Source organism: Dipodomys merriami, unplaced genomic scaffold, assembly GCF_024711535.1.
Source record: "Dipodomys merriami isolate MVZ:Mamm:240054 unplaced genomic scaffold, mDipMer1.0.p SCAF_4, whole genome shotgun sequence".
NCBI classification, from domain to species: domain Eukaryota; kingdom Metazoa; phylum Chordata; class Mammalia; order Rodentia; family Heteromyidae; genus Dipodomys; species Dipodomys merriami.
The window spans coordinates 40,569,442-40,594,531 of NW_027205603.1; the positions used below are offsets into that span (position 1 = coordinate 40,569,442).

Consider the following 25,090-nt stretch of genomic DNA (forward strand, 5'->3'; position numbering starts at 1 on the left):
ACTTCCTGCCTTCTGTCATTGCCAGGCTTATGCCTCTTATTCTCTTATAAATAATATCAGCTCTTTTTTCTTCAGTAAGATAACCTCTGTCTCTGCATATTTATCTCTTCTCTATTTAGCAAATCTAATTTTTTTCAATTAATTTATTATCTGCATTATCTTTCTTTCCCATGACAAATTTAAGAAAACTTTATTATCAAAAGGTGGCTTTTCTAAAAGCTTTCTGTAAGTGGCAAAGGGAGCATCTGCAGTACATAGTCCAGTATTAGACCCATTGTATCTGTGTAGCTTTCTTCCCTAAACACCCAGCCCCAAGGTACCATAAATATAATATTAGTAATGGCTCTGCCAGCCTGCTGGAAGCAAGCACTCAACAAGAGAAAGATCTTGCCATTCAAGCATAGCTCCCACTTGCTTCCTTTATTTTGCTTGCATTATAAAAGCAATTGTGACATGTAAATGTTAGGAAAGAAAGCAAAGAGCCGGGCATGGACTCAGCTAGAGGTAGGAGGATTGCAACTCTGAGGCCAAATTGGGCTACATAGTGAGATTCTGTTTTAAAAATCCAAACCAAGGGGTTGGGTGCAGTGGCATATACCTATAACTACAGCTATATATATATTTTTGGTGGGGTCAGGGGTTGGTCTGGGCTGGGAGGATCATGATTTGAAGCCAACCCTGAGCAAAAAACTGGTGAGACTCCCCTTCTCTACCAGTAGCTGGGTGTGGAGGCCATATCTGTCATCCTAGCTAAGTGGGAAGCAAAATTAGAAAGATTGTCAACCAGGTCTGAGTATAAATACAATACATTGTTTAAAGAGTAATTGAGAAAAGCTGGGCGCCAGTGGCTCACACCTGTAATCCTCTCAGAAGGCTGAGATCTAAAGTTCAAGCCTCATGCTCCCCCCACCCCAAAAAAAAGAAATTGAAGAGCAAAAAGGACTGGGGATATGACCAAGTGGCAGAGCATCTGCCTAGCAAGTATGAGGCCCTAAACCTCCAATACCACCAAAACCAAACCAAAAAAAAAACAAACCCAAAAACTTAAAGAAAGAAAAAAAAAAGAGAGGAGGAATATACTGAAATCTGGCTAGCTGGGGAAAGAAGTCAGTAGAAGAGTACTAGGCCCTGGGTTCAGTCCTCAGCACCATTAAAAAGAAAAGAAAGCTGGGTATGGTGGCTTACTTCTGAGGTTCCAGCTATTCAGTGAGAAGCGTGATTGTGCTTTGATGTCAGCCCAGTCAAAAGGTCAACAAGACCTAATCTTAGTCTATACACTGGGTGGGAGGGTGTATGCCTGGTCCTAGCTATATGGAGGGCTGTATGGACTATGCCCTCAGGCTGGATCCAGGCAAAAATGCAAGACCTTATCTAAAACAATAACCAAAACAAAACTAGCCATACAACGGACAAGGGTCTCTTGTCTAAAATATACCTGGAACTCAAACAATTAAATCCCCCAACAACAAATCCTTAAAGAAACAACTGCCCAATAAATAAGTGGACTGAAGACTTATGGAGAAACTTCTCTGAAGAGGAAAGAAGGATAGCCAATAGACACATGAAGAAATGGTCAACCTCTCTAGCCATAAAAGAAATGCAAATCAAAGCCACCTCACCCCAGTTAGAATGGCTATAATCAAGAACTCTAATAACAACAGATGCTGGAGGGGATGGACAGAAGGGAACCCTACTGCATTGTTGGTGGGAGTGTAAACTTGTTCAACCACTTCGGAAAGCAGTATGGAGGTTCCTCAAAAGACTCCACATAGAGCTCCTCTGTGACCCAGAAATCCCACTTTTGGGCATTTACCCAAATGATCACAAACAAGACCACACTAAAGCTACCAGCACAACTATGTTTATTGCAGCCTTACTTACCATAGCTAAGATATGGAACCAACCCATATGCCACTCAGTAGACGAATGGATCAAGAAAATGTGGTCTATATACACAATGGAATTCTATGCCTCCATCAGAAAGAATGACATTGCCCCATTTGTTAGGAAATGGAAAGACTTGGAAAAAATTATATTAAGTGAAGTAAGCCAAGCTCAAAGAAACATAGGTCCCATGGTTTCCCTTATTTACAATAACTAGTATATATCTGAGACAAGCAGAAACAGTCAGATAAATTGGTGTTAGGTGAAAATGAATCCCAAGATAAGGACTCAAATGGTTTTTCTTTCTTGCTATTGTTTCTAACATATTTATAAGATGATTTCTATGTTGTTTTGTATGTCCCTCCCCCATGGTATAACCTCTGTTTTCACTGTGTTTGATGTTGGTATAATTTGTGGAGGGGAAGGGAAAAAACAAATAATTTAAATAGGGATACAGGTGGACAAGATGTACAAGATGTTATGTGGAAAAACAAACCTAACAATTTTGGCCCACAGGGGGGTATGGGAAAGGATGGGAAGGGAAAACAAAGGAAGAGGCAACAATGCTTGATAAAAAATGTACTCATTACCTTGCTCATGTAATTGTAATCCCTCTGTACATTATTTTCACAATAAAATTTACAATTACTATTCAATAATTCATATCTAATGAACCATAAAAACAAAACAAAACAAAACCTAAAACCCCCAACCAAAGAAAACAAATCAGAAAAGTGATGAGTCTAAAACAATTAAATGATCATCAGTTTAAAACACGAAAGCCCATTTGTTTTATGCATTTGAAAAAGCCTACCAAGTAACAACTATTTGCCAAGATAATGAATTCACTTTAGCATTAAAAAAATTAACTAAGTTACTAAGCCCACATCACCCATCATTTCAACCTGGTAGTTTGCTTGAGTATCATTGCTCTCTGAGTTTTGTGTTTCTAAAATAAACATCCACGGATCCATCTGCTGAAGTGGAGCAGAGGCAGAGTGGAAGAATCTCTCAGGGCTTGGGGCAGGATAGTCAAGCTGGCCACAGAAGAGATGGACAGATGGAGCCAGGGCCATGTCTGTCTGACTACTTCTGTTTCCATGGCAGAGATTGTCAGTATGTTGGTAAGGGTTGTTCAGTGAGGAATAGCTCATGACTCCTCTTCTAGGAAGGAGATAGCACCTGGGTCCAAGGAGAATGGAAATTATTGATGGGGGGCCTGGCTGTTATTTTATAATGCCCCTTTTCTTTTGATATGAAAGTAGATCAAAGACTGTAAGAATTAGTACAGTGCAAGACTGTGTTCTCTTTACTTGTTTTCCCTACCTCCTGGCAACAGCTAGCAAAGCTGTGTGTAGTGTGACAGTCAGACTTTGGCATGGACACAGTGAAGATATGGACATGTCCATCACCACAATACTCTCTCCTGTTACTCTGTAAGAGACACACCCTCTTCCCTTCCTTAGCTAGGACAACCATTAATCTGCCTTCCATTCCTATGGTTCTGTCATTTCAAGAAATGAACTCCAAGAAATGGAAACAAAAGGTTTTCTTTTCCCTTTGTTGCTGCTTTTGTATTCTTAAACTTTTGTCTTGTTTGTAAGTTTATCTGTCTTGGGAGGGGGTCCGAGAGCACAGAAAGGGTGGGACAAAGGATGAACAAAGGCAGTCATGGTACTAGACCCTATGTTGAAAATGAACTACAACTTGTGGGTGAGGATAGAAGGGAAAAACAGGGAAAGAGTGAGGGAAGGGGTGACACTGTTCAAAAGAAATTGTACTCATTACCTGCTTTATGTAGTAATGTAACCCCTCTGTTCATCACCTTTGTAATAACAATTATATATATATATATATATATATATATATATATTAATGAGCAATTCAGGGGAGAACTCAAATGAAGAACTAACTCATAGTCCAACAAAATAAACACCAGGAAAAGAGTATGAGAAAGAGATGGGGTCAGCTCAAGGGGCTAGCGGGGCGTGTAGATGAATGATGAGAGATGGGTGGGGAGAATGTGGTTATAAAATTCAATGCAAAAATTAAGAAAATAGAGGGAACAGAAGGGGTTGGGAGAGATGGGGGAGAACTATGGAAGAGATGACTCAGATCAAGATGCATTGTATTCCTAAACTGTTGAATGGCACTCTTTTGTACCACTACTTAAAGATAATTTAAAAAAACATAAAAAAGAACAATGCAGATATGAAATCATACAGTATGTGCCTATCTGGGGATGGCCTTTTCATTCTGTGTAATTCTCTCAACATTCATGCAGATTGTTGTATGAATCCAGCCTTGACTCCTTTTTATTGTGGAGTATTTGCTCATGCAATGGACCTACTATAGTTTTTTATTTTGTCTGTTGATAGACAAATGGATTGTTTCCAGCTTTAGGCTATTACAAATAAGGCTGCTATAAACATTTGTGTACAGATTTTAGAATGAACCTAAGTTTTAACTTTTCTGGGATAAATGCCAAAGTGTAATTACTAGGTCATATGGTAGTTGGCATCCAATTTTTTTTCCTCCTTTAGAAAAATCAGAGTAAATTAATTGGATAAAGGAGTTTTATTGTGCTATTTATAGACATATAATATACTTTGATCAAATTCTCTGTATTACTTTTTCTTAACTCCCTTCCTCTCCTATTAAAGAGTTTTAAGCACTTCATTATCTTATTTTCATGTACATGTATATTATGCTTCTTTAATATTTACCCTGTCATCATCTACTTTCCTCCTCTTCCCACTGACTGGTCCCTCCCCAAAGTCCCATTTTACAATCATGAATGTCTAATTTTAAGAGCTAGCCAATTCTCTTTAACAGCAGATCTACCATTTACATTTTTCCCTACAATGGGTGAATGACCCACAGATTCATGTTACTATGGCAAATTTGCATTGATTATCTTTCAAGTATTGAATCAGGCTTGTATCCTGAAATTGGCCATGGTGCATATTTTTCCTTTGCTACATTGTTGAATTTTATGTGCTAATATTCTTTTTTTGGGGGTCTGGTCCTGGGCCTGAACTCTGGGCCTGAACTCTGTCCCTCAGCTCTTCAGCTCAAGGCTAGCCCTCTACCACTTGGGCCACAGCACCACTTCTGGCTTTTTTCTTTTTTGCTTATGTGGTGCTGAGGAATTGAACCCAGGGCCTCATGCATGCAAGGCAAGGACTCTACCACTGAGCCACCTTCCCAGCCCTTATGTGCTAATACTCTAAAGATGTTTTCATTTTCATGAAGGATGTTGGTTTGTAGTTTTCCTATTTATTGTACTGTATGGTTTTGTTATCTGAGTTCATAAGATGAATTGATGTAAAACTCCTCCTTAAACATTTGGCAGAATTTCCAGTCAAATCTTGTGAGCCTTGAGATATCGCCCTTTGGGAATTTAAAAATGATGAAGTTAACCTTCTTAATCATTATTTGGATTTTTTTTTATCATAATAGGGGTGATGTTGATTTTGTTTTTCAAATAATTGGCCCATTTTTCTAAGTTGTCAAGTCAGTACTTGTGGAGTTATTCATAATATTTCCTTTGCAGTCTGCCGGGTCTGTGGTAATAATCTCGTCTTCATTCCTAATTTTGGTATTTTTGCATCTTCTGTCTTTTTTTGTCTTTCGTGGCAGAATGTGGCCAATTTTTCTTTTATCTTTTAATAGAACTAGTTTTTTGTTTCATTGGTTTTTTCAAATGATTTTTAAATGTTCAATTCCATTATACTTTACATTCCTTCATTTTCCTTGCTTTGGCTTTATTTTCTATATTCTTCATATTCTTTTTGAGAGAGGAACAACTTAGATTGTTGTATAAAGACTTTTCTTCAGATTCAACATACATTTAGGGCTATGAATTTCTCTTTCAGCACTGCTTTCACTTTAGCCATTCCAGATAACATATGCTATATGTTATATATACATATGTTGGATTTCAATATAGTTATAGAATACACTGTATGATTTCAATTATTTTACATTTGTTGAAGTTTTTGTCTAGTACATGTTCACTAGGCAGTTAAAAAGAATGTGGAATGATCTATACATGTCTATTAGATAATGCTTGTGTTAAGTATTGTGTTTGTTTTTTTTTCTGTTTTTTGTTTTTTCTGGTCATGGGGCCTGAACTCTGGGCCTGGATGCTGTCCTTCAGCTCAAGGCTAGCGCTCTACCACTTTAGCCACAGTGCCACTTTCGGCTTTTTCTGCTTATGTGGTACTGAGGAATTGAACCCAGGGTTTCATGCATGCAAGGCAAGCATTCTACCACTGAGCCACCTTCCCAGCCCGTGTTAAGTATTTTAAATTCTTTTTGATCCTCCTCTCCACTTCCTTCTTCTCCTGTATCCTCTCTTCCCTTCCCTTCTCTTCTTTCTTTTTGGACCAGTACCAAGGTCCAAATTTAGGGCTTTGCAATTGTTCTACCACTTAAGTCATGCCACCAGCCCTGCTTTTTGCTGGTTATTTTGGAGATGGGAGTCTCATAGACTTTCTGCCTAGGCTAGCCTCACATTGTTATCCTCTAGAGCTCAGCCACCTGAGCAGTTAGTATTATAGGCACGGGCTCTTTGTTGGTTTTAATTTGTGTGTGTGTGTGTGTGTGTGTGTGTGTGTGTGTGTGTGTGTGTGTGTGTGTGTGTGTGTGTGTGTAGATTATTTAAAAATACTAAGTTTTTGATGTTAGTACTAACATTGATTTTATTAAGTGCATGTTTTATATGCAAAATACTCTGATAACTCTTTTACTTACATGGTAACACTCAATCCTCTCAAAAAGTCAGTGTGTCACACAGTGTTCTTCACTCATTTTGCTGAGGTTCATGAAGTTAAGTGACTTGTCCTAAAGATTACACAGCTAGAAAGAGGTGGAGCTGGCATACTGGGTCAGGGTGTGTATGTAGGAGTGGGGGTGGGAGGTGGGTGTGGGTGTGTAAGCACTATGCCACCTGCTGTTCTATTGGGATCCTAGAAGGGTTGATAAAAGGTCTTCCAGTTCACATTTAAGTAAGGGTGCAAAACATCATTGTGGTGGTTGTAGTAGGCACCTGAAGATGTGGTAGGAAGCTTCAAAGATGGACCTAGTGATTTCCTTTTCATCACATCCACACTCTGTGCTATCCTTTTCTCTAGAGCTTTGTTATGAAGATTTCTGTCTTAGGACTGATCTTTCTTATTCTCTCCCTCACATGCTTAAGGGGGGTCCTCAGGGGTTATGTTGTATGATATCCTAAGGATATGACTATATGGCACTGGCCCACAGCCAGTGAGGTCCTCCAACAGCTGCATGAAGGAGCTGGGAAGCTCCAATTCTGCCTCAAGTTATAACATTTCATAAATATGCCTTGTGAAAGACCTCAAGCCAGAGATACTCAGCTAAGCTGCATCTGGATTGATGACCCACAGAAGTGATGATCAGTGTTTGTTGTTTTAAACTGTTGAATTTTTTGAAAACACAACAAAAGGAAAGAGAAAAAGACACACACACACACACACACACACACACACACACACACACACACACACACACACACACACACACACACACAAACAGGGATTTAAAAAAGAAAACAGAAGCCACCAGTGGCTCATATCTCTCATCCTACCTACTCAGGATGCTGAGATCTAAATCATGGTTTGAAGCCTGTCTGGGCAGAAAAGCCTCTGAGTCTTGCATCTTGAATTAGCCACCAAAAAGCTGAAGTGGAGGCACACCTTAGTGGAGAACACCAGCTGGGGATGAAAAAGCAAGGCCCCATGTTAAAGCCTCAGTACTGGCACACAAAAAATAAAAATAAAAAAACTTGCCAGCAAAGGAGATCTGTTGTGCTCATGTATCTCTGGAAGACCATCATCTCTCACATGATTCAGGATCCATCCAGAAGGCAAATGCAGCAGGAACTTAGGGCAAATGTCAACCAAGATAGGTCTAGACACAGCATCTGGAGTCTCTTGGACTCTCGGTAGGCACACATTTCCAGAGAGGACATGGAAATCAGATAAGAGCGTGGAGCTAGTTATAGAATGGGGAACAACCTGTGGAAAAGGCATTGGTGGCAAGAGCCCTCTTGGAGCAGCCACCCCTGGAAGACAGGGGAGTTAACAAAAGGACCAAGTCAGTGCCAACCAGGTGATGTACGGATACCTGTCTGTTTTAAACTTATTTAAGTCCCCATCATCCCAATTTCCTCTGCTTCCAATACCACCATCAGGGGGAATGGGAGCTTTGAAACCAGATAAAACCTTGTGTTTTGTGTGTGTGTATGTGGGTATGTGTGTGTTACAGGCATGCAATGTATAAATATTAGGTGGGTGTAGTCATTGCTACCACCTGGCTATCACATCTTGGGAGTCCCATTGCTCCTGCAAAGACATTTCAGGGACTGACTTCTAGGCCTCCCTTTCCTATTTCTGATTGGGGTCCTGACTCACATGGGAAAATGTAAGTGATTATAACCAGAGAGAGCAAAAGAGGTACAGAAAGAGTAGCAGAGACAGACATGCTTTGATTCACCAGCACATGTGAAGTTTCTGTTGGTGTTTCTTGTTTCTTTCTTTTATCCATCGTGGTACGAGGGACCAAACCCAGGTCCTACAAGCTTATCAGGAAAGCACTACCATTGCTGAGACACATCTCCATCCTGACTGGGGCTTCTTGTTCTTGCTCTAAAAGCAACTGTCTTTGGGTGGCAGTCATCATGCTTGCTACTTCCTTGTCCTGTGGTTTATGTTGTGTCCTTCTCTTCATGTGAAATTCAGCTCAGGTTACAGGGATTCTACATATAGCTAGAAGCTTATACTCTGTACACATCCAGGTGGTCCCATTCACATTCTATGAAAGGTCACTACCCAAATCTTTCCACATCATTACCATTAGATGCATGTCCTACCCATTCCTTAACATGAATCAGAACATCTCTTCAGTACTATAGAGAGGTCCTCATGCTGGTGATTTGTCAGTGAACAAGATAGAGTTTCTGGCCTTCGAGTTGATATAGGAATAGCACTAATGGTGAGTATACCAACAAGGCAAATTCAGATTTTGAAAACAAAAAGAGAGATGTTACATATTTTATAGATGAACCTGAGCTGGAATTCTTTGGAGTTACATTCTAAAATCCTCCCATAATATACAGAACTGTATTGTACAGACAAAGCTCTTCTGAATTTAACCATTTTCTTCTTTTCATCCAAACATAAAACAGCAGATATTATGTTGTTAGGTAAAATTGAGTATTTGATATAAATTAATAGAGTGAACAGTTTCTTATGAACTTTTGTATTTTTTAAAGCAGGATGAAACATTAAGAGAATTTGAATCATTCAATCATCTGAGCAGGGATGGAAATATGTTTTAGACCATTTTGTTATATAACACCTATAAAATTAAGGATACTTTTGGGAGTTTGATAGTGGCAGAGAGAATTGTCAAACAATACATGGTTTACTCTTGTAAAGAATATTTTCTAACACCCAGGAGAGTCTTCAAAGTCACACACCCACATAGGGCACATCATCTCCCCACAGAATACAGTGAAATATAGCTGAAATGTATTCATATATACTTAGGGTCATTAATGGTTTCTTATAAGTACAGGACTATAGAAATGTGCAGGCTGCCTTCTAAGATCCTTATTTCCTTAGACTCTTTCATAACAAGGAGTTGGTTTTCTTTTAAGAATTTTTACATTTTCAAAACAACTCAAATTAAACTATAACCAAATAAAAGTCATTCCATTCTTGACAACGTGCAGATAAGTATCAGATGTGGAGGTAGGGTCCCAGTTTTGGTCTAAAGGGGGAACTCTATTGGAGTTGGTCTATAAAGGGAACTTATCATATCAGCTCTGAGGGCTCAGGATTCAAACAAAACATCTGAAAATGGATCACTGCTATAATGATTACAAAAGAAAGCTGAAGTAGAGAATGATATATGCACCGATACTCAAGATCATCTGGTTCTAAGTCACAGCAAGATATTACAGGGGGCACAATGTAACCTCTTGTTCACCTCTGTATTGGTATGCTCTACATGTGATATCATCTTCAGGGGGAAGTCAAGTGATATCGGACTTTCTGAGCTATGTACAGTATAGGAAATTGTTTTAATTATATTTTCAGACTTTTGTCATGTATCTGTTGTTATGATTGGTCTATAATTTGTCACAAATTTAGAAAGGCTCTAGAACCCAGCTTCTTTCTCTTTAACTAAGTGAGCACACATAAACAAAAGCCTCCCTACTTCTGAGGACAGAGGTGAAGAGAAACTGAGCAAGGCTTTTTGGAGTTCTTCTGAATTAAGAAAGTAGCACAAAATCAAGGTTTTGTTATCATTCAATCATGAATTGCTGGGTTTAGATTCCTACTTTGTTCCTTAAGCAGAGTGAAAACACAGTACCAACTAGCTGAAATGGACATCGTGAAAGGGTTTAACTTACTTCTCTTACAAACCACTGACAAAAGGCAGGACCAATCCATTCTCTTGCATGGATACCACAATCCATCCAGACAGCTCTTTTGTAAGCTTGTGACTTCCTGCCCAGCTGAAAACAAGAGCATTTGTAGTGACCTACTCAGACTTTTAGTTTAAGCATCACTGACCAGTAGCATTTAATAAGGTTTCAACATAATTCTTCACTGTAGTTGGGTTCATCAGGTAATGCATAAAAATCATAGAGATTTTCTATCTACTTTGGAAGTCAAGGCTTGTTTATAAAACAGTAAAATTACTGCCCTAATTGCAGCCAAAGGACTTGAAAATACACAAGTAATATTCCATCTCCATTTTAATTGTATATGACCACTGAGTAAAAAGCTAGATTCCATCCTCTCCTATTCCTACAACTTTTTAAACTCCGGTTTTGACCTCAGGGACTTACTGTTGTTTGGCAGAGGTTTTACCAGTTGAGCCATTCCTGCAGCCTGTTTTGCTTTTGGTTGCTTTTCAATAGGATCTCATATCTTTGCCTGGGCTGGCCTCAGATGGTGATCTTCATATCTATGCCTCTATGGTTAGGATTACAGGTGTGAGGCACCACACCTAGCTTATTATTATCTTTGGATAGGTTCTCTCTAACTTTTTGCACAGGCTGACCCAGAACCATAATTCTTCTAGCTCTGCCTCCCAAGCAGCTGGGATTACAAGTGTGAGCCACTGGACCTGACAGAAAATAAATTCAAAAGTCAGACCTTCTCTTAACCCTGGTGAATCAGAGATGAAAAGAGATTTTGCACATTAGTGGCAAAGGTAAGACAATTTATGATAATAAATATTGGGATTCTGGTTGTTGTGTCAAATATTCTTAAGGGAATAAACAGAGGTTTCTCAGAAGAACACGTGTTTGAGAAGATGGGAAGCTTTTCTGGCAGACATGTTGGAGGAAGCCACCTCAGGTCTGAAAGAGAATCCAAAGATGCCATTTTGGAGGAAATGTTCTGTGCTTTGAGGAAGAGACAGCACATGAAGTTGAATACAGAGGCAGAACACAGGAAGTCCTGGATACCACATACAAGAGATCAGGCTGCATCCCCTATTCTAGAAGGCTTTTGTGTGTGTGTGTGTGTGTGTGTGTGTGTGTGTGTGTGTGTGTGTGTGTGTGTGTGTGCATATATGTACATGCTTAGAGAGCTCACACTGTCAGCAGTGTATTGAATGGACTAGAGACAAAAGTGTAAAGAAGTGCAGTGTGGAGGCCACTTTTGAAATAGTCCAGGGAGTACACAGAAGTAAGCAGTGAGGTAAGAGATGAGGTTAAACCAATCTGAAAGAATTGTGAGTTTTTGGTGCTACTAATTATAATAAGGAAGAGGAATTTCAGATTTTATTCAATGTGCTTTATTGGGAGGGTAGAGATGGAATCCTTAGCCTAAGGTGCTTTTGTGAATACCCATGTGAGAATGTCTAGCAGGAGTGGGATGGGCGCTGGGTTCATGCGTGTAACACTAGCTAATTAGGAGGCTGAGCTCCAAAGGATGGTATTTAAAGCTAGTCCAGAAAGAAAAATACCCAAGACTCCATCTCCAGTTAAAGCTTGGCTTGAGGCATGGCTCAAGTGGTAGAGTGTCAGCTGAGCAAGTAAGCTGAACAAACATAAGGCCCTAACAATCACCACCACCATCACCACTACCACTACCACCACCATCACCACTGCTACCACCACCTCCACCACAAAGCTCCAGAGTGATCTATAACTATATAGAAGGATTTGGAAAGATTGTTGAAACTATGGATCAGGTGTTCTCAATTTGGGAGTGCTTGTGGAGTTTCAGCAGAGTTGAGAGTGGAATCCTGAGGAATAACAGAACCCAAGGAAAGGATAGGTAGGGGGCACCAAGAAATGAGACCTGCAGGGAGGGCCGGAAAGCAGGACAAGAATTATCTAGGAGTTATTATTGACCTTGGCAAGAAGAATTGTTAAGAAGTTATGGGGACAACATCAGTGAGCCAAGTCTGAATGGAGGGTAAGGAAGTAGGAACAGTATGGATATATCTTAGTAGAAGTTTGGTTAAGAAGAGATGGCAAACAGCAAGTCAGCAGCGGAAGAGAACTCAACACCAAGGAAGGACATAATGAATACTTTCTTCTGCAGTTATATGATTTTGCATTGTCCATCTTAAGTAGTACCAATTCACAAGTAATTTGTACCAATAATACTGAGTATTTCACATATTCTCTTCAATAACGAATAACAATAACTATGACTCAAAAATACACTGCCCTTTTTCCTTTGTGCTGCTACTGAGGCTTGAACGTAGGGATTACATTTTTGTTTGGCTTTTTTTTTCCACCTCAAAATTGGTGCTCTACCACTCCAGTCACAGTTCCATTTCTGATGTTTTGGTGGTTAATTGGAGATAAGAATCTCCAAGACTTTCCTACTCTGGCTGGTTCTGAACCTTGATCCTCAGATCTCAGCCTCCTGAATAGTTAATATTTCAGGATTGAGCCACAGGACCTGGCTTTTTTTCTTTGTTATCAGATAAAGGCCAGGTGTGGTGGCTTAAGCTCATAATCAAAGCTAATCAAGAGAAGTTGGGAGGACTGTGGTTTAAAGGCAACCCGTGCATAAAAGTTAGCGAGATCCTCATCTCAATAAAAAAAAGCTGGATTTGGTGGCAGGTACCTGTCATTCCAGCTATATGGGAAGCATAAATAGCAAGATTGGGCAGGCAAAATATGTGAGACCTTACCCAAAAGATAAGCGCAGAAAAAAAGGGCTGGACATTTGGGTAATTGGTAAAGCCAATATATATACATATATATATGTATATATATATATGCAATATAGCAATGTAATATAATATCATATATATTTTATATATAATATATTTACTACCATAGTAAATATATATATTTAAACTGATATTAATTGCATGATGGTAGACAAGCTCATTTCATTTCCCCCATAAATTAAAATTAAAAAATAAATGTGTTTATTTAGTTAATAAGTTCTTTTTACCTTTAAAATAAAGAGAGCTCTTCCTTCATAGGATCTTCCAATAGAGAACATCTGAATGAGGTCTGAACGAGTGTTATTCAGATGATGCATCCAACACTGAATCTAAAAGCAGAGAAACAAAAACTGTCTCAGACACTCCCAGACCCATGGAGCTTTTACAGAACAAAAGGAAACAGAAAAGACAACGGTGGGTCTTAGAATTCAGAGAACACCCACGGAATAGAAAATCGAGAAGAACCTAATCTTCTATCTTTAATTTTCTTTTGGATACTTAAAATTACATGTCATTTTCTGCCTTCCTAAATAATAGTTCATATCTCCATGTTGTTAATTCTCTAAAGCATACTTTCTACTACTGTGTATCCTTAACATCCTGATGAGAGTATTTTTCAGAAAATTAATTGATATGTTCTGGTTTCTTTTATGAAAAAATCCAAATTGATTTCCATTTCTTTCAAGCATTTAGGGTGAGAAGAAAAACAAATCAGCTTCTGGCAAACCATTCAAACTACTTGAATGTGTCTCCAAAATCCTGAATATTGTAATTTGCCGCTGACCAGAAAATTCTAAGGAAAAGATGTTCTCTTTTGCACTTCAAGGTTATTCTACAGAACCACATATTGGAGGGCATACTAGAAATACATTTTCCTGAGGTGATGACACATTTGCACACACTTAGCTATCATCAGGAAAGGGTATATTTGAGATGGATGAATAAGATGCCTAGGAAGGTGGGAGACATTTTTGACTGAAAAGACATGTAAGGAAGGAAGAAGTGACACAAAAATGTCCCACTGTTCTGTGGTATAAGAGGTTCTGTTCTGAGAAAATATATTTTGAAACGTACCCTTATTTTCTTTTCTTCATATTTTAATTTCATAAATGTATAAGCACTTCTATATGCATTTCTACAGCCATGTTTGGAATTTTACTTTTTCAAGGGCATGCTCACAATAATTTGATGTGTAAAATTATCAAAAACATTCCCAACAATCCTCATTTCAAGCTTCTAGAAAGTGTAATTGAGACATGGATTATGTGAAAAGGGTTTTCAAGAGTCTTGTTATCAACAAAACCCAAATATTCATTATAATATAAGGGCATCTCATTGGGTTTGAGTCTGGCATTCCTTTGATTGATTCAAGGGAAATATGGAAATGTATGTATTTCTTTATTCTGTCAACAACTTGGAGGACTTGATTTGCCTGCCACTGGGGATGGAGGAAGAAAACTTTTCTGCTGTCATGGAACTTTCAGAGTAGAGGATTGAGGACATTAGTTAAACAAACAAGAATATAAGAACTGTGAAAAGTGTTATACCCTTGTGCATTATGGGAGCATGTGATATGTGAAAAGTCGGTGAGCAGAGGCGTTTGATTCATTTTAGGAGAGTAGAAAGAGCTACCATCTTGTTTTACCTAAAATTCGGAGGATGACAGTATTGTCAGATGAACCATTAAAGATTTGGTGGTAAGGTTGAAGTAAGCTATGAGCTTCTCAGGTAGATTAAGTAGGCAAAGGTTCTGAGGTATCACTAATGCAACTTGGTCTTTGGGAAGTCTCAACTTTGCAAAGGGTGTAGGGCAAGTATTAACTATGCCTTTCAAGCAAAGCATTGTTCTCAAATTCTTGTTAGCTCAAGGTTTTTTAAGGTTCTAATTTTCACCATATGACTTCACTCTTTATTTGTACTTCCCATGTTCTTTATATGAGTGAATTGAGCAAAGCAGGTGAATTCAAATTTTTGTTATTTTTTTGATAGCAGCAAAGGGTTCACTGGAAGAAATAAATGAATGGATATGTTTGGGCTATGTACATGGGGTCTTCCCAGAGCCCGTGTCTATGTTGTAATGTTTCCTTCTCAATTCCTACACCTGAATGACAAAAATTAACTTAAAAAAGGGTAATAAAAGTTCCTTTGATGTTAGGAAAATGAACCCTAAGATATGTATTCAAAGGTTTTTTTTTCTTTCATGCGATTGTTTCTAACACATTTATAAGATTATTTCTTTGTTGCTTTGTATGTCCCTCCCCCACAGTATAACCCCTGCTTTCACTGTATTTGATGTCGGTATAATTTGTGGAGGGGAAGGGGAAAAACAAATCGTTTAAATAGGGATACAGGTGGACCCATTGCAACAAAGAGATGTACAAGTCATTATGTCGAAAACGAACTTTACAACTTTGGTGGGGGGGAGGGGGGAGCGGGGAGGATTGGGTGGGGGGAGGATGGGAAGGGATGGGAAGGGGAAACAAAGGAGGAGGCTACAATGCTTGATAACAAATGTAATCATTATCTTGCCCATGTAATTGTAACCCTTCTGTACAGTATTTTCACAATAAAAAAGAAATTCGTTTGATTACTTCTTCTAAGGAGTGATACACTTCATAGTTATATTTAGACAGGGATCTTCTCCTTCTCTGTGTTCCCAAGCTGTTTCCATTTTCCAGAGCTTCCTGAAGATCTCCGATGAGAATCCTGGATTTGAGATAATAGAGATGATGATAAAAAACAGTAAGATTCTAAAGCCTCCCCCCCCAAAATAGGCAGCACCAAAAATAATCCCAGGCACAAGGAATGAATAGCTAACAGAGAAGGGCCCCAAGTTCCATGATGAGCAAGGAAAAAGGACCGCCAAGACTGACATTTCTAAAAATACCAAATGTTGAGAAAACATTCTTTTTTTTTTCTGGAAGTAAAAACTGTTAAATACATGGTGTAATGAATGAATTACAGACAGATGTCACCAAATAATAGTAGTGTTATAATCACAGCTACCATTGAGTGAGTAGCTACAACTATGCAACAATGGCTGGGAGTACTTATGTTGCGTTCTTGCTAGGGGCCAGGCACTGCACGATGTATTTTATATGCATGATTTTCATTAATAACTCTGCATAGTGATGCTATTGTAACTTCCATTTTACAAATGGGAAACCTGAGATTCAAAAGAGTTAAGCCAGAATCTGAACTTGGAACGTGAACCCAAATGCCAATCTTGGGACTCTAAGTCCAATGTGATGCCATGAAAACGGAGCCTCTGCTGTGCCTCCATGCCCACACTTGACCCTCTTTCCTGCTGTTTCTACCTGTTCATAGTTCTGTCTTCATGGAGACTGTGCTAATCCTAACACCCAGCACAGCTCCCTAAGGCTCTGAAAGAAAAGTGAGAGGAAGGAAGAAGCTACAGTTCTTAAGAGCAAAGTGCAGAAATACTCAGAGCTGGAGCAGCCAAAGTTATCTTGCTTCCCTAACAATAGCAAGAAAGCTAAAAGAAAAGAAGTTTAGTTAGGAAACTGAAGGCTGAGTACAGGGTAAGGGATCCTGGGCTCCTTACAATGGGCTACCTGATCCATCAGTGTTCTTGACGTCATATGCCTTAGGTTCAGACTTGTCTTCCTAGTACCCATGGGTCACTGCTAACTAGAGAACCATATGCCAATAAGGTGGCTAGATGACAAAGAGCCTTGTGCTGATGTTTCTTGGCATGGCAGGTGGCTAAAAAGCTTTGGTTTCATGTTTTATCTTCCAAAAGAACCTGTTGCTTAATGGTGTAAGTGTAATTAGAGCATGTAGTAACATTTTTAAAATAACTTTCAAGGATGATCTACATAAACCACTTGATAAAAAAGATTATCAAGAATCATATGCATAGTTTTTAGGCCAGGCACCAGTGATACATGCCTGTAATCCTAGATACTCAGGAGGCTGAGAGCTGAGGATTGTGATTCAAAGCCAACCTGAGTAGAAAAGTCAGTCCAACTCTTATATCTTACTAAACAGTAAAAAGCCAAAAGTGGATTGATCTGTGGTTCAAGTGGAAGAGTGCTAGGCTGAAGGGCAAAAAGCTAAGGAATATCTCACAGGCTCTGAGTTCAACCATAGTACCTGCATTTAAAAAACAAAAACAAAGCCCCAACAACAACAAAACCCTTGGCCAAGTGCTAGTGGTTTATACCTGTAATCCTATTTAAGAGGTTGAGATCTGAGGATCGCAGCTCAAAGCCAGCCCTGGCATGAAAGCCTATGAGATTCTTACCTCCAATAAACCATCAAAAAGCTGGAAGTGGAGTTGTGGTTCAAGTGTTAGAGTATAGCTTTGAGCAAAAAAGCTCAGGGGCAACATCTAGTCCCTGCATTCAAGCCCCAGTATGAACAAAAACAAAGAAAAAACAAACCATTTTTGGTCTATGATTCAGAAGTCAACTTATTCAGGGGCATGTTCCGATGTATGACAGCCCTTTTGAGTTTACTCACTTATTATTTGTTGAGCACTCACTGCACCTAAGCATTGACTGGTCTTTTTGTTTCAGTTTTTTACTTTGCAGTTGGCAACATTTTAGAAATAAGAGGAAGTAAGGCTGAGCCAAGCTAGGTAGGTTTTCTGGTAGCTACTTGTAGTGGCTCAAAATGTGCATGCAACACTAAGTTGTGAGACACTGTTCATGCCAGTTTTCTTTCTTTCCAAAGAGAGAAAGTTACAGATGGCTAAGTGCACGGGCTGAAGAACTTGACAATACTGCTAAGTCTGGTCTTCAGAGCCAAACGAGCTCTGAAACTGACTTCCAAACTTCCTTGTGGTGGGAGAGAACCTGAGTGGTCAGAAAGGATGCAGATATTCTAGCTACTGCAGTCAACCTTCAGGTATGTTTTCCTCCCAGGATTATTTCTCTGAGCTACCTTTTCCCTATCCCAGGAAACCACGAGGAGAAAAACAAATTGTACACAAATTTCTGAAAGCTGTCAATCCCCACAAGAATCTCCTTCTCAGTGTCCAACTCAAAATGCCTAGCTACTTTGTTATAGCAGCTCTACCTCATTAATATAGCTCTCTTTTCAGTCATCTAGTCTGCACTCTAATAAAAATTCTAAGAGTCCTACTTTAAATTAAAAAAATAATTGCAATATGGAAGCCCCAACCCCAGTGTCCTGGTCAAGTAGTTGATTGGAAACCAGTATATTGATGAGAAAGAAGGCTGTGATTGAAATTCCAAAATGGTCTTCTAAGCTGTAGTCGTTTTAGTTCTTTATAGTTAACAAGCGCTAAACCAAGTGGATCCATTTCTGTACTAGTGACAGACCTATTAAAAACGTTCTAAATGATGCCATCACTTAGTACAAAGCTACAGAGTAGGAAGAGCCCTCCAGAATGGAAATTTCATTGCCAGTTTTTATAGGCATTTATAACAGAATATTTTTTAATGGCGAAATGGATCATCTCATGGAGACAGGTTGGCTACCTGTGGGCCAGACACCTGGGTCATATTATCTCCACTTTAAAGATCACTATAGTGATATATTATGTTTAGTTATACAGAGTAAATGATACTCTTTTGAAAATACCCTAGGCTATAATAATCAAAGTCAATTAAAATGATGTCTACCTACCGTGTCTACAGAAATTAATTGACTCTTCTATGTTATTATCTTGGGTCCAACAAAACGAATCATTCTAAATACTTGTTCTTCATGAGGAGACACCTGATTTAAAAATACTTCTTTTTTTGACTCAATTCTCTGGGACACAAAGTGTGATATTCCATATCGGGTCTACATGACCTATATTTAATAGCAAAATAGAGACTTGTTAAAACTAACTGCTATGTTCTTTTCTACTGAACAATAATTAATGAAACATGTACATTGTTACTGGACACCTATAGGTATAATTGGCAAGCTCTTTCCTGCCAGGCATTCAAAGCCACAGCAATGATGAAAATGTGAGCAATATGAACAATAGTTTTATGCACAGCTGTGATTATGTTCCAGAAACACTGATGAAACCTTTCTACAAAAAGCTTACTGGTACTTTAATAAGGTTGCATGGGTCTTTCTGGAAAGGCAATATTTATTTGGGTTAGGGATGTTACTGCCATAATTTTACCCTTTATTCCAGATTTCTAAAGAGCTTAGGATCCTCGCCTTTGGCCCCCAATCCCCAAGAGCCAGTAGCTCACCTTAAATCTCCCCAGGCACCATCAGGAACTTTGGGGGCCAGCTGTGGTAATACAACATGCTATTGAAATGGGGATAGGCTATGAAACTCATTTACTATCATGCCTCTCAGCTTGCCGTCTCTCTATACTGAACCTCCTCTTGCCAGGTCCTCCATGGGGCATCTGTTCTCTCCACCCTACCTCCCTTCTCTTGTGTCTCTAGAGTCCCTCTTCCATTGTAAACAACCTTCCTATATCCTTCAGGCTCTTTAGAGAATTCTTCCTTTTCATATCCTTGCTCCATCAGAAATCTTATTTCCTACCTACCATGGGGCCAAAATTGTCCTGGTCCCTTATCCTGCTTCCTCATTAATCTTGTAACTTTCAGAAAGAGTTTGCCCTCCCTTCAGCCTCTTCTAGTTGCTTTCCTGTGACTCTTCACTATGCCTTTCATCTCCAATCTGCATGTCAGCCAAGGAGAGGCAAGGCAGCTATGGTCATTCTCTGGTAATTTACTCCTTTCACACTTACCCACAGTAGGCTTAGCAATCTCCACCTAAAAAAATTCCATTTCAGCCATCCTCTCCTTCACTAGCTTCTGGAGCTGTTACCCTCTATAAACTTCCTAGCCTAGAGTTTATAACATCCAGTAACCTACATTTTGTTAAAAGTTTCTTCCTTTGTTCCATAATTCCTCCTAGTCTCTTCCCTCCAGGTTAGAATGCATGGATGAATACATAACCCAGCATCTCACTGGAAGCTTTAGCTTTCTTCCATGCTGTCCTTTCTATGTTCCTAACCTATAAGCCCCCAGCCCTCTATCATTGTTGTATTCCCTTTTCAGTAGCAACTGGTCTTATTTGTTATCACCCTGTTTATTTTGTTCTTGGTGACATTCTTCAACATTTGCTTCTTTACTTTCAGTAGGTATACATTTTACTATTCCACCTCCAAAAAATAATTACCTTTGATCTCTTTTAATTTATGGACTCTCCTCTATCCTCTTAAGTAGTCTCACATTTCTTTCTTTATTCTGAAAGGATGAGGAATTCTTCCACTGTTCAGACCTGCTCTTCCACTTGTGCCCTCTCATCTCCCTTCCCATTGGTCCTTCCTTGCAGCCACCGGACATGCCTAAACTTCCCCCTACTTACATAAATCCTAACTCTTCTGAGCAACACCTCTTTGTGGTCTTTTCTTTCTTTCTTTATTCTAACTGCTGAGAGCAGAGTCTGTCTTACCTCCCATTCACTTCTGCCTTCCACTCTTAACAGCCGAATCTCACTATGAGTTGTAGGAAAATCATTTCCAATACCAACTATCATTGTAGCACTTAACCCCATGGTCCATTCTCTCGCTGAAATCTTTGATTCCTCTTTCTCTTTTCTACTTACTGTCTTGTTCTCCTTCAAAAACCCCTCATAAGCAGGGTACCAGTGGCTCCTGCCTGTAATCCTAGCTACGCAAAAGGCTGAAATCTGAGGATCACAGTTCAAAGCCAGCCTGGGCAGCAAAGTCCATGAGACTCTTATCTCCTATTAACCACCAGAAAATCAGAAGTGGCGCTGTGGCTCAAGTGGTAGAGCACTTGCCTTGAACTGAGCTGAGCGACAGTGCCCAGGCCCAGAATTCAAGCCCCATGACTGATCAAAAACAACAAAAACAACAACAACAACAACAACAAAACAACAACAACCCCTCCTAATATCCAAATCTTTTCAAAACTGCCTACTGAGTTTCTCCAAGCTAGAAAATTTGGAGTCTTTTTTTTTTTTTTTCTTTTCCAACCTATCTTCTAACCAAGAGGAGAAGTCAGCAGATTTTCCCTGAAAACTCAGGGATTCACCATCCTCTGCCTGGACTGCTATTATCCCTGGTGCCCACAGACCTGTGGCTCTCTTGTTTATATCCTCTTAGGGGCAGCAGGGATCCTCCCCTGCAATAAGGCTTTCCACAATTTTTCCCCTTCCTGTCTTTGTACATCTTTTCTTTCTTCTGCCTGACGTGCTTGGTCCACTACAATAATGCACCACTGCTGTGTTTCTTTGTTGGTTGCCTTGACCCCACTGCCTGCTAGATTTCAAGTTTCATCTTTAGCCTGGCTGTCATGACCCTTTGTAGACAACCTTGTCCTCTCATCAACCATCTTGGCATGGCCAGGCTGCTGTTCTTTCTTCCCACAGAGAAAAGTTCATGTTGACACTGATCACTTCTTAGTCACAGTAGAATGGTATTAGACTCATAAAATCATGGAAGGTGAATGTATTCACAGTAATTTTCTCAAAATGCAAAACACTGTTGTAAACACTTGATAAATAGTCTAAATGCAAAGATTGTTCTGTTCAATTTAGTACAAATGAATTTTATAGCAAGTGGAAGGGGGTGCTTACTTGTACTGGATGTTAGCTTCCTGTAAGAAGGTTAACAGAGCCCGAGAAGCATTTTGATGAATATGGATGTCAGTAATGGTGCCCTCTGATACATAGGAGATACTGCTGGGCTGCCAAAGGTCCACCTGTAGTGCAGGAACCAACCTATAATTCACATTCAATGTAGGTGGGAAAAATCCATGTCACAATGTCAAATACATTCTCTTGTTTAAGTCAAACACATTTTGGGATTAGAATCAATGTTTAAATGACCAGAGAAAAATTCCTGTATAATCTTGGACTTGCTCTGCATACCTTTTCATACCCATATAGATTTGTTTAATTTTGAAGTAATTGTTTGAAGACTAGTACACTAAAGTTACAAGATAAAGAAGAAAAATGGTAAAAAATTAGTTTTAAGTATAATTCTGATATTATTTTAAAGTTATTTATTGAGCAACATTGATATTTAAAAATTACTTATGACATAAATATTTGAATAAGTATTTGAAGGGTATAATTATTCTTCATTCTTCCATGCAAGAAAGTTACAGTTATTTCACAGCATTTAACTCATTTATTATGGTGGGGATTGAACTCAGCTCCTCTTCTGTACAAGACAAGCAAGCACTCTACCACTGAGCTACACCACCAAGGCAAAGTTCAGAAACATTCTCTAAGTGGTTGCTCTCCCCAACACCTGCCTTTCTCCAATTCCGATTCAGTCTTCATAGATCTATACAATCCTCCCTTCTCAGAAGGTCTTGGTAACTAAGTCAAGTCTCCTGTCATAGTTGCTACAGAACCTTGTGCTTCTTTCATTGTGTCCCTTTCTCTGACCTGAATGTACTCTGGCCAGAGAATTTGTGCATTTGGTTACTTCCCAGAACATACATCGAAGTGCATATAGCACTTCAATCATTGTTTATTACTTGAGTGTGGATTCCCCACCCCCATATTATAAGTTGCTATACATTCACTACCTGTTCAGTATTTTGTAGGAGAGCAGGAGTCACATCTGTATCCGTTACTGTTGTGATCCCAGTCCCTTGACTAGTATTTACCACTGCTAGGAGCTCTGGATTCATTGAAAGAATAACAGAACATAGCTGAGAGGGAGGCCTCATCTTTTCTGGAAGTTAGAGCCACAGTTCCAGTTAGGCACAATTTTAGACTCATCTCTGTCTTTTGATATCAGTTTTGGATGTCCTTCTCCTTGTGTTTTTATTCTTGGTCCTGTAGGAGGATTCTTATCACATAAGATTAATCTCTTATCACGTAAGATTTAGTTACTTTAACTTCACTTGTGTCAGTATGGGCATTCTGTGAGAGCATTCTGAAGATCAAATATACTTTGTGATTCAGGGACTCCAATGTCCAATAATCTATCCTGGAACAGAGTAAACTGGCTTTTATTTTTGGAACAAAGAATGCACCTGTTTTCTTTCAGTCAGCAGACTCCTTAGCTAACTTGCAGGGGCATATCTGATGGAGTTAACAAGCCTATCCACAATCTCAGGCAAACAAAAGTGTGGGATTGGGAGGGATGCAAAGAGGTCATTTTATCCATCTGTCAGCCCTTGGGCAAGGATATAGTTAGGACTGCACCAAACTGTCCTCAATAGGCACAGCTAGATCAACCTTCTAAGTCTTCAAAAGGAGGAGAGTTGACAGCATCCTAATTTAATTCATGTCTACATTTAACAAGATTGTCAGACATTTTTCTTAATCCTTTACACTTGTGACACAGTCTCATTCTTGTTCTGTTCTTCAGTGAGGAATGGTTGGATTCTAGCTTTTGTGACATAAAGCATGTTGATAACTTTCACTTGCCTTTGTACATTAGATTTTCTAATCCTTTAGTCAATCCTGTGACTTGCCTCTAAGGCAATGGCAAAGATGGATTTTTTTATATTAAGGGAAACATTTTCAGTAATGGATACAAGAAAAATGTGCTCTATTTTATAGGGTGGAGAGCCACAGGTACCTAAAAATACTATGAATTACCACCTTACACATAAGTCTGTAAGTACTATTCTCTGAGCTACATGCTAAAATAAGAATTCTTATCCCACAGAAAAGAGTAGCTTCCCCATAGAAAAGTTGCATGAAAGTAATATACCCTACAATAAGACCTAGAAAAGACTAACATCATAAAATAAATATTATCACCAAGCATAGTGGTGCACACCCACTACTTGAGAAGCTGATTCATAAGGATTGTGATTTAAGGCCAACCTAGGCTACATAGTGAGATTCTGTCACAAATAAACAACAATAAAATTATAACATTCTCAGACAGGTAAAAGAAATTCACATAAAAGACAACTAAAAAATGTAATTTGTAAAATCAGTTAAGATCTGGCAGCATTGGCTGTGTAAATTTGTGAGGTTTGAACGTATCTAAACTTCAGTTTTCTGACTGGTACTCTCTTATTGGTATTATCAATAGTCTCTTTCAGAGAATTAGACTATTGGATGCAAAACACATAACAAGAATTCAAAAGATATTCAAGGACAGCATTATCCTGAAATCAAAGTCAGAAAAGGAATGAATCAAACATAAAATTATATATCAGTAGTTTAGTTATAATAAAGATATTTTAAAGTTCCTAACAAAATATTAGTAAGTTGAATCCAACTGCACATTCACCATTATCAAGCATGTCAAGATTTAGTCTAGAAATGCAAGGATAGTTCAGTACATGTGATGCAACAAAAATATATCACACAAAGAATGAACAAAAAGCTACATGATCATTCAATAGGTATAGAGAAAGTCTCTTATAAAATTCAACATTACTTCAGCTTAAAACTTCTGAAAAAAATAGAAAGATCATAATTAACATAATACAGACTATTTATGATGAAGCCACAGGCAACACTGTACCAAATTAAAATAAAATCAATAAATTTCCTGTAAGATCAAGAATAAGATCAGGGCATTCACTTATTATGCCAATCCAGAAAAATTAGAAAGCAAATAGGAAGAGAATTAAATGAAAGGCATACAAACAAGAATGGCAAAGTCAAATTATTCTTGTTTTCAAAAGATAGGATTCTATATATAAAAATTCTAAGGATCTTACCAAAAGATTAACGGATAAAGTAATACACTAAAGTCTCAAGATATAAAACCAACATGAAAAAATCAGGAGTGCTTGATGCCAGTAGCTCATAACTGTAATCCCAGCTACTCAGCAGGCTGAGATCTGAGGATTGCAGTTCAAAGGAAGCCAGACTCAGTAGGAAAGTCTGTGAGACAGTTATTGTCAATAAATAAACACAAAACCTGGAAGAGAAGGTGCGGCTCAAGTGGTAGGGTGCTAGCCTTGAGAAAAAGACACTTAAGGACAGCACTTAAACTTTGAGTTGAAGTCCCAGTACATGGGGAAAAAATCAGTACCATTTAATAAGCCAATTTCAAACTTCCTG

At 38.8% G+C, this 25,090-nt stretch overlaps 1 protein-coding gene and 1 long non-coding RNA gene across 10 annotated transcripts in view; one reads left to right on the plus strand and one right to left on the minus strand.

Moving 5' to 3' along the window:
• The window catches only part of LOC138805777 (uncharacterized), a 152,571-nt gene that overhangs the window by 90,488 nt on the left and 36,993 nt on the right, over positions 1 to 25,090 (plus strand). Inside the window, exons 3-4 of one of the 2 annotated variants that reach the window (XR_011365644.1) lie at positions 11,005 to 11,136; positions 13,381 to 13,536. This is a non-coding gene — a long non-coding RNA (uncharacterized lncRNA). Of the gene's footprint in view, positions 1 to 11,004; positions 11,137 to 13,380; positions 15,519 to 25,090 lie in introns of those variants that run through there. The other variant, XR_011365643.1, reaches the window with a different exon arrangement.
• Cpa6 (carboxypeptidase A6) overlaps positions 1 to 25,090 on the minus strand; it is a 267,672-nt gene that overhangs the window by 73,100 nt on the left and 169,482 nt on the right. For 5 of the 8 annotated variants that reach the window (XM_069990860.1, XM_069990864.1, XM_069990866.1 and 2 more), the window contains 4 exons: positions 21,677 to 21,801; positions 15,714 to 15,828; positions 13,350 to 13,451; positions 10,328 to 10,432 (listed from right to left, as the gene is read on the minus strand). In XM_069990860.1, coding sequence (XP_069846961.1) covers positions 10,328 to 10,432; positions 13,350 to 13,451; positions 15,714 to 15,828; positions 21,677 to 21,801 — 447 coding nt within the window. Of the gene's footprint in view, positions 1 to 10,327; positions 10,433 to 13,349; positions 13,452 to 15,713; positions 15,829 to 21,676; positions 21,821 to 25,090 lie in introns of all 8 variants that reach the window. The other 3 variants (XM_069990861.1, XM_069990862.1, XM_069990868.1) reach the window with 3 other exon arrangements.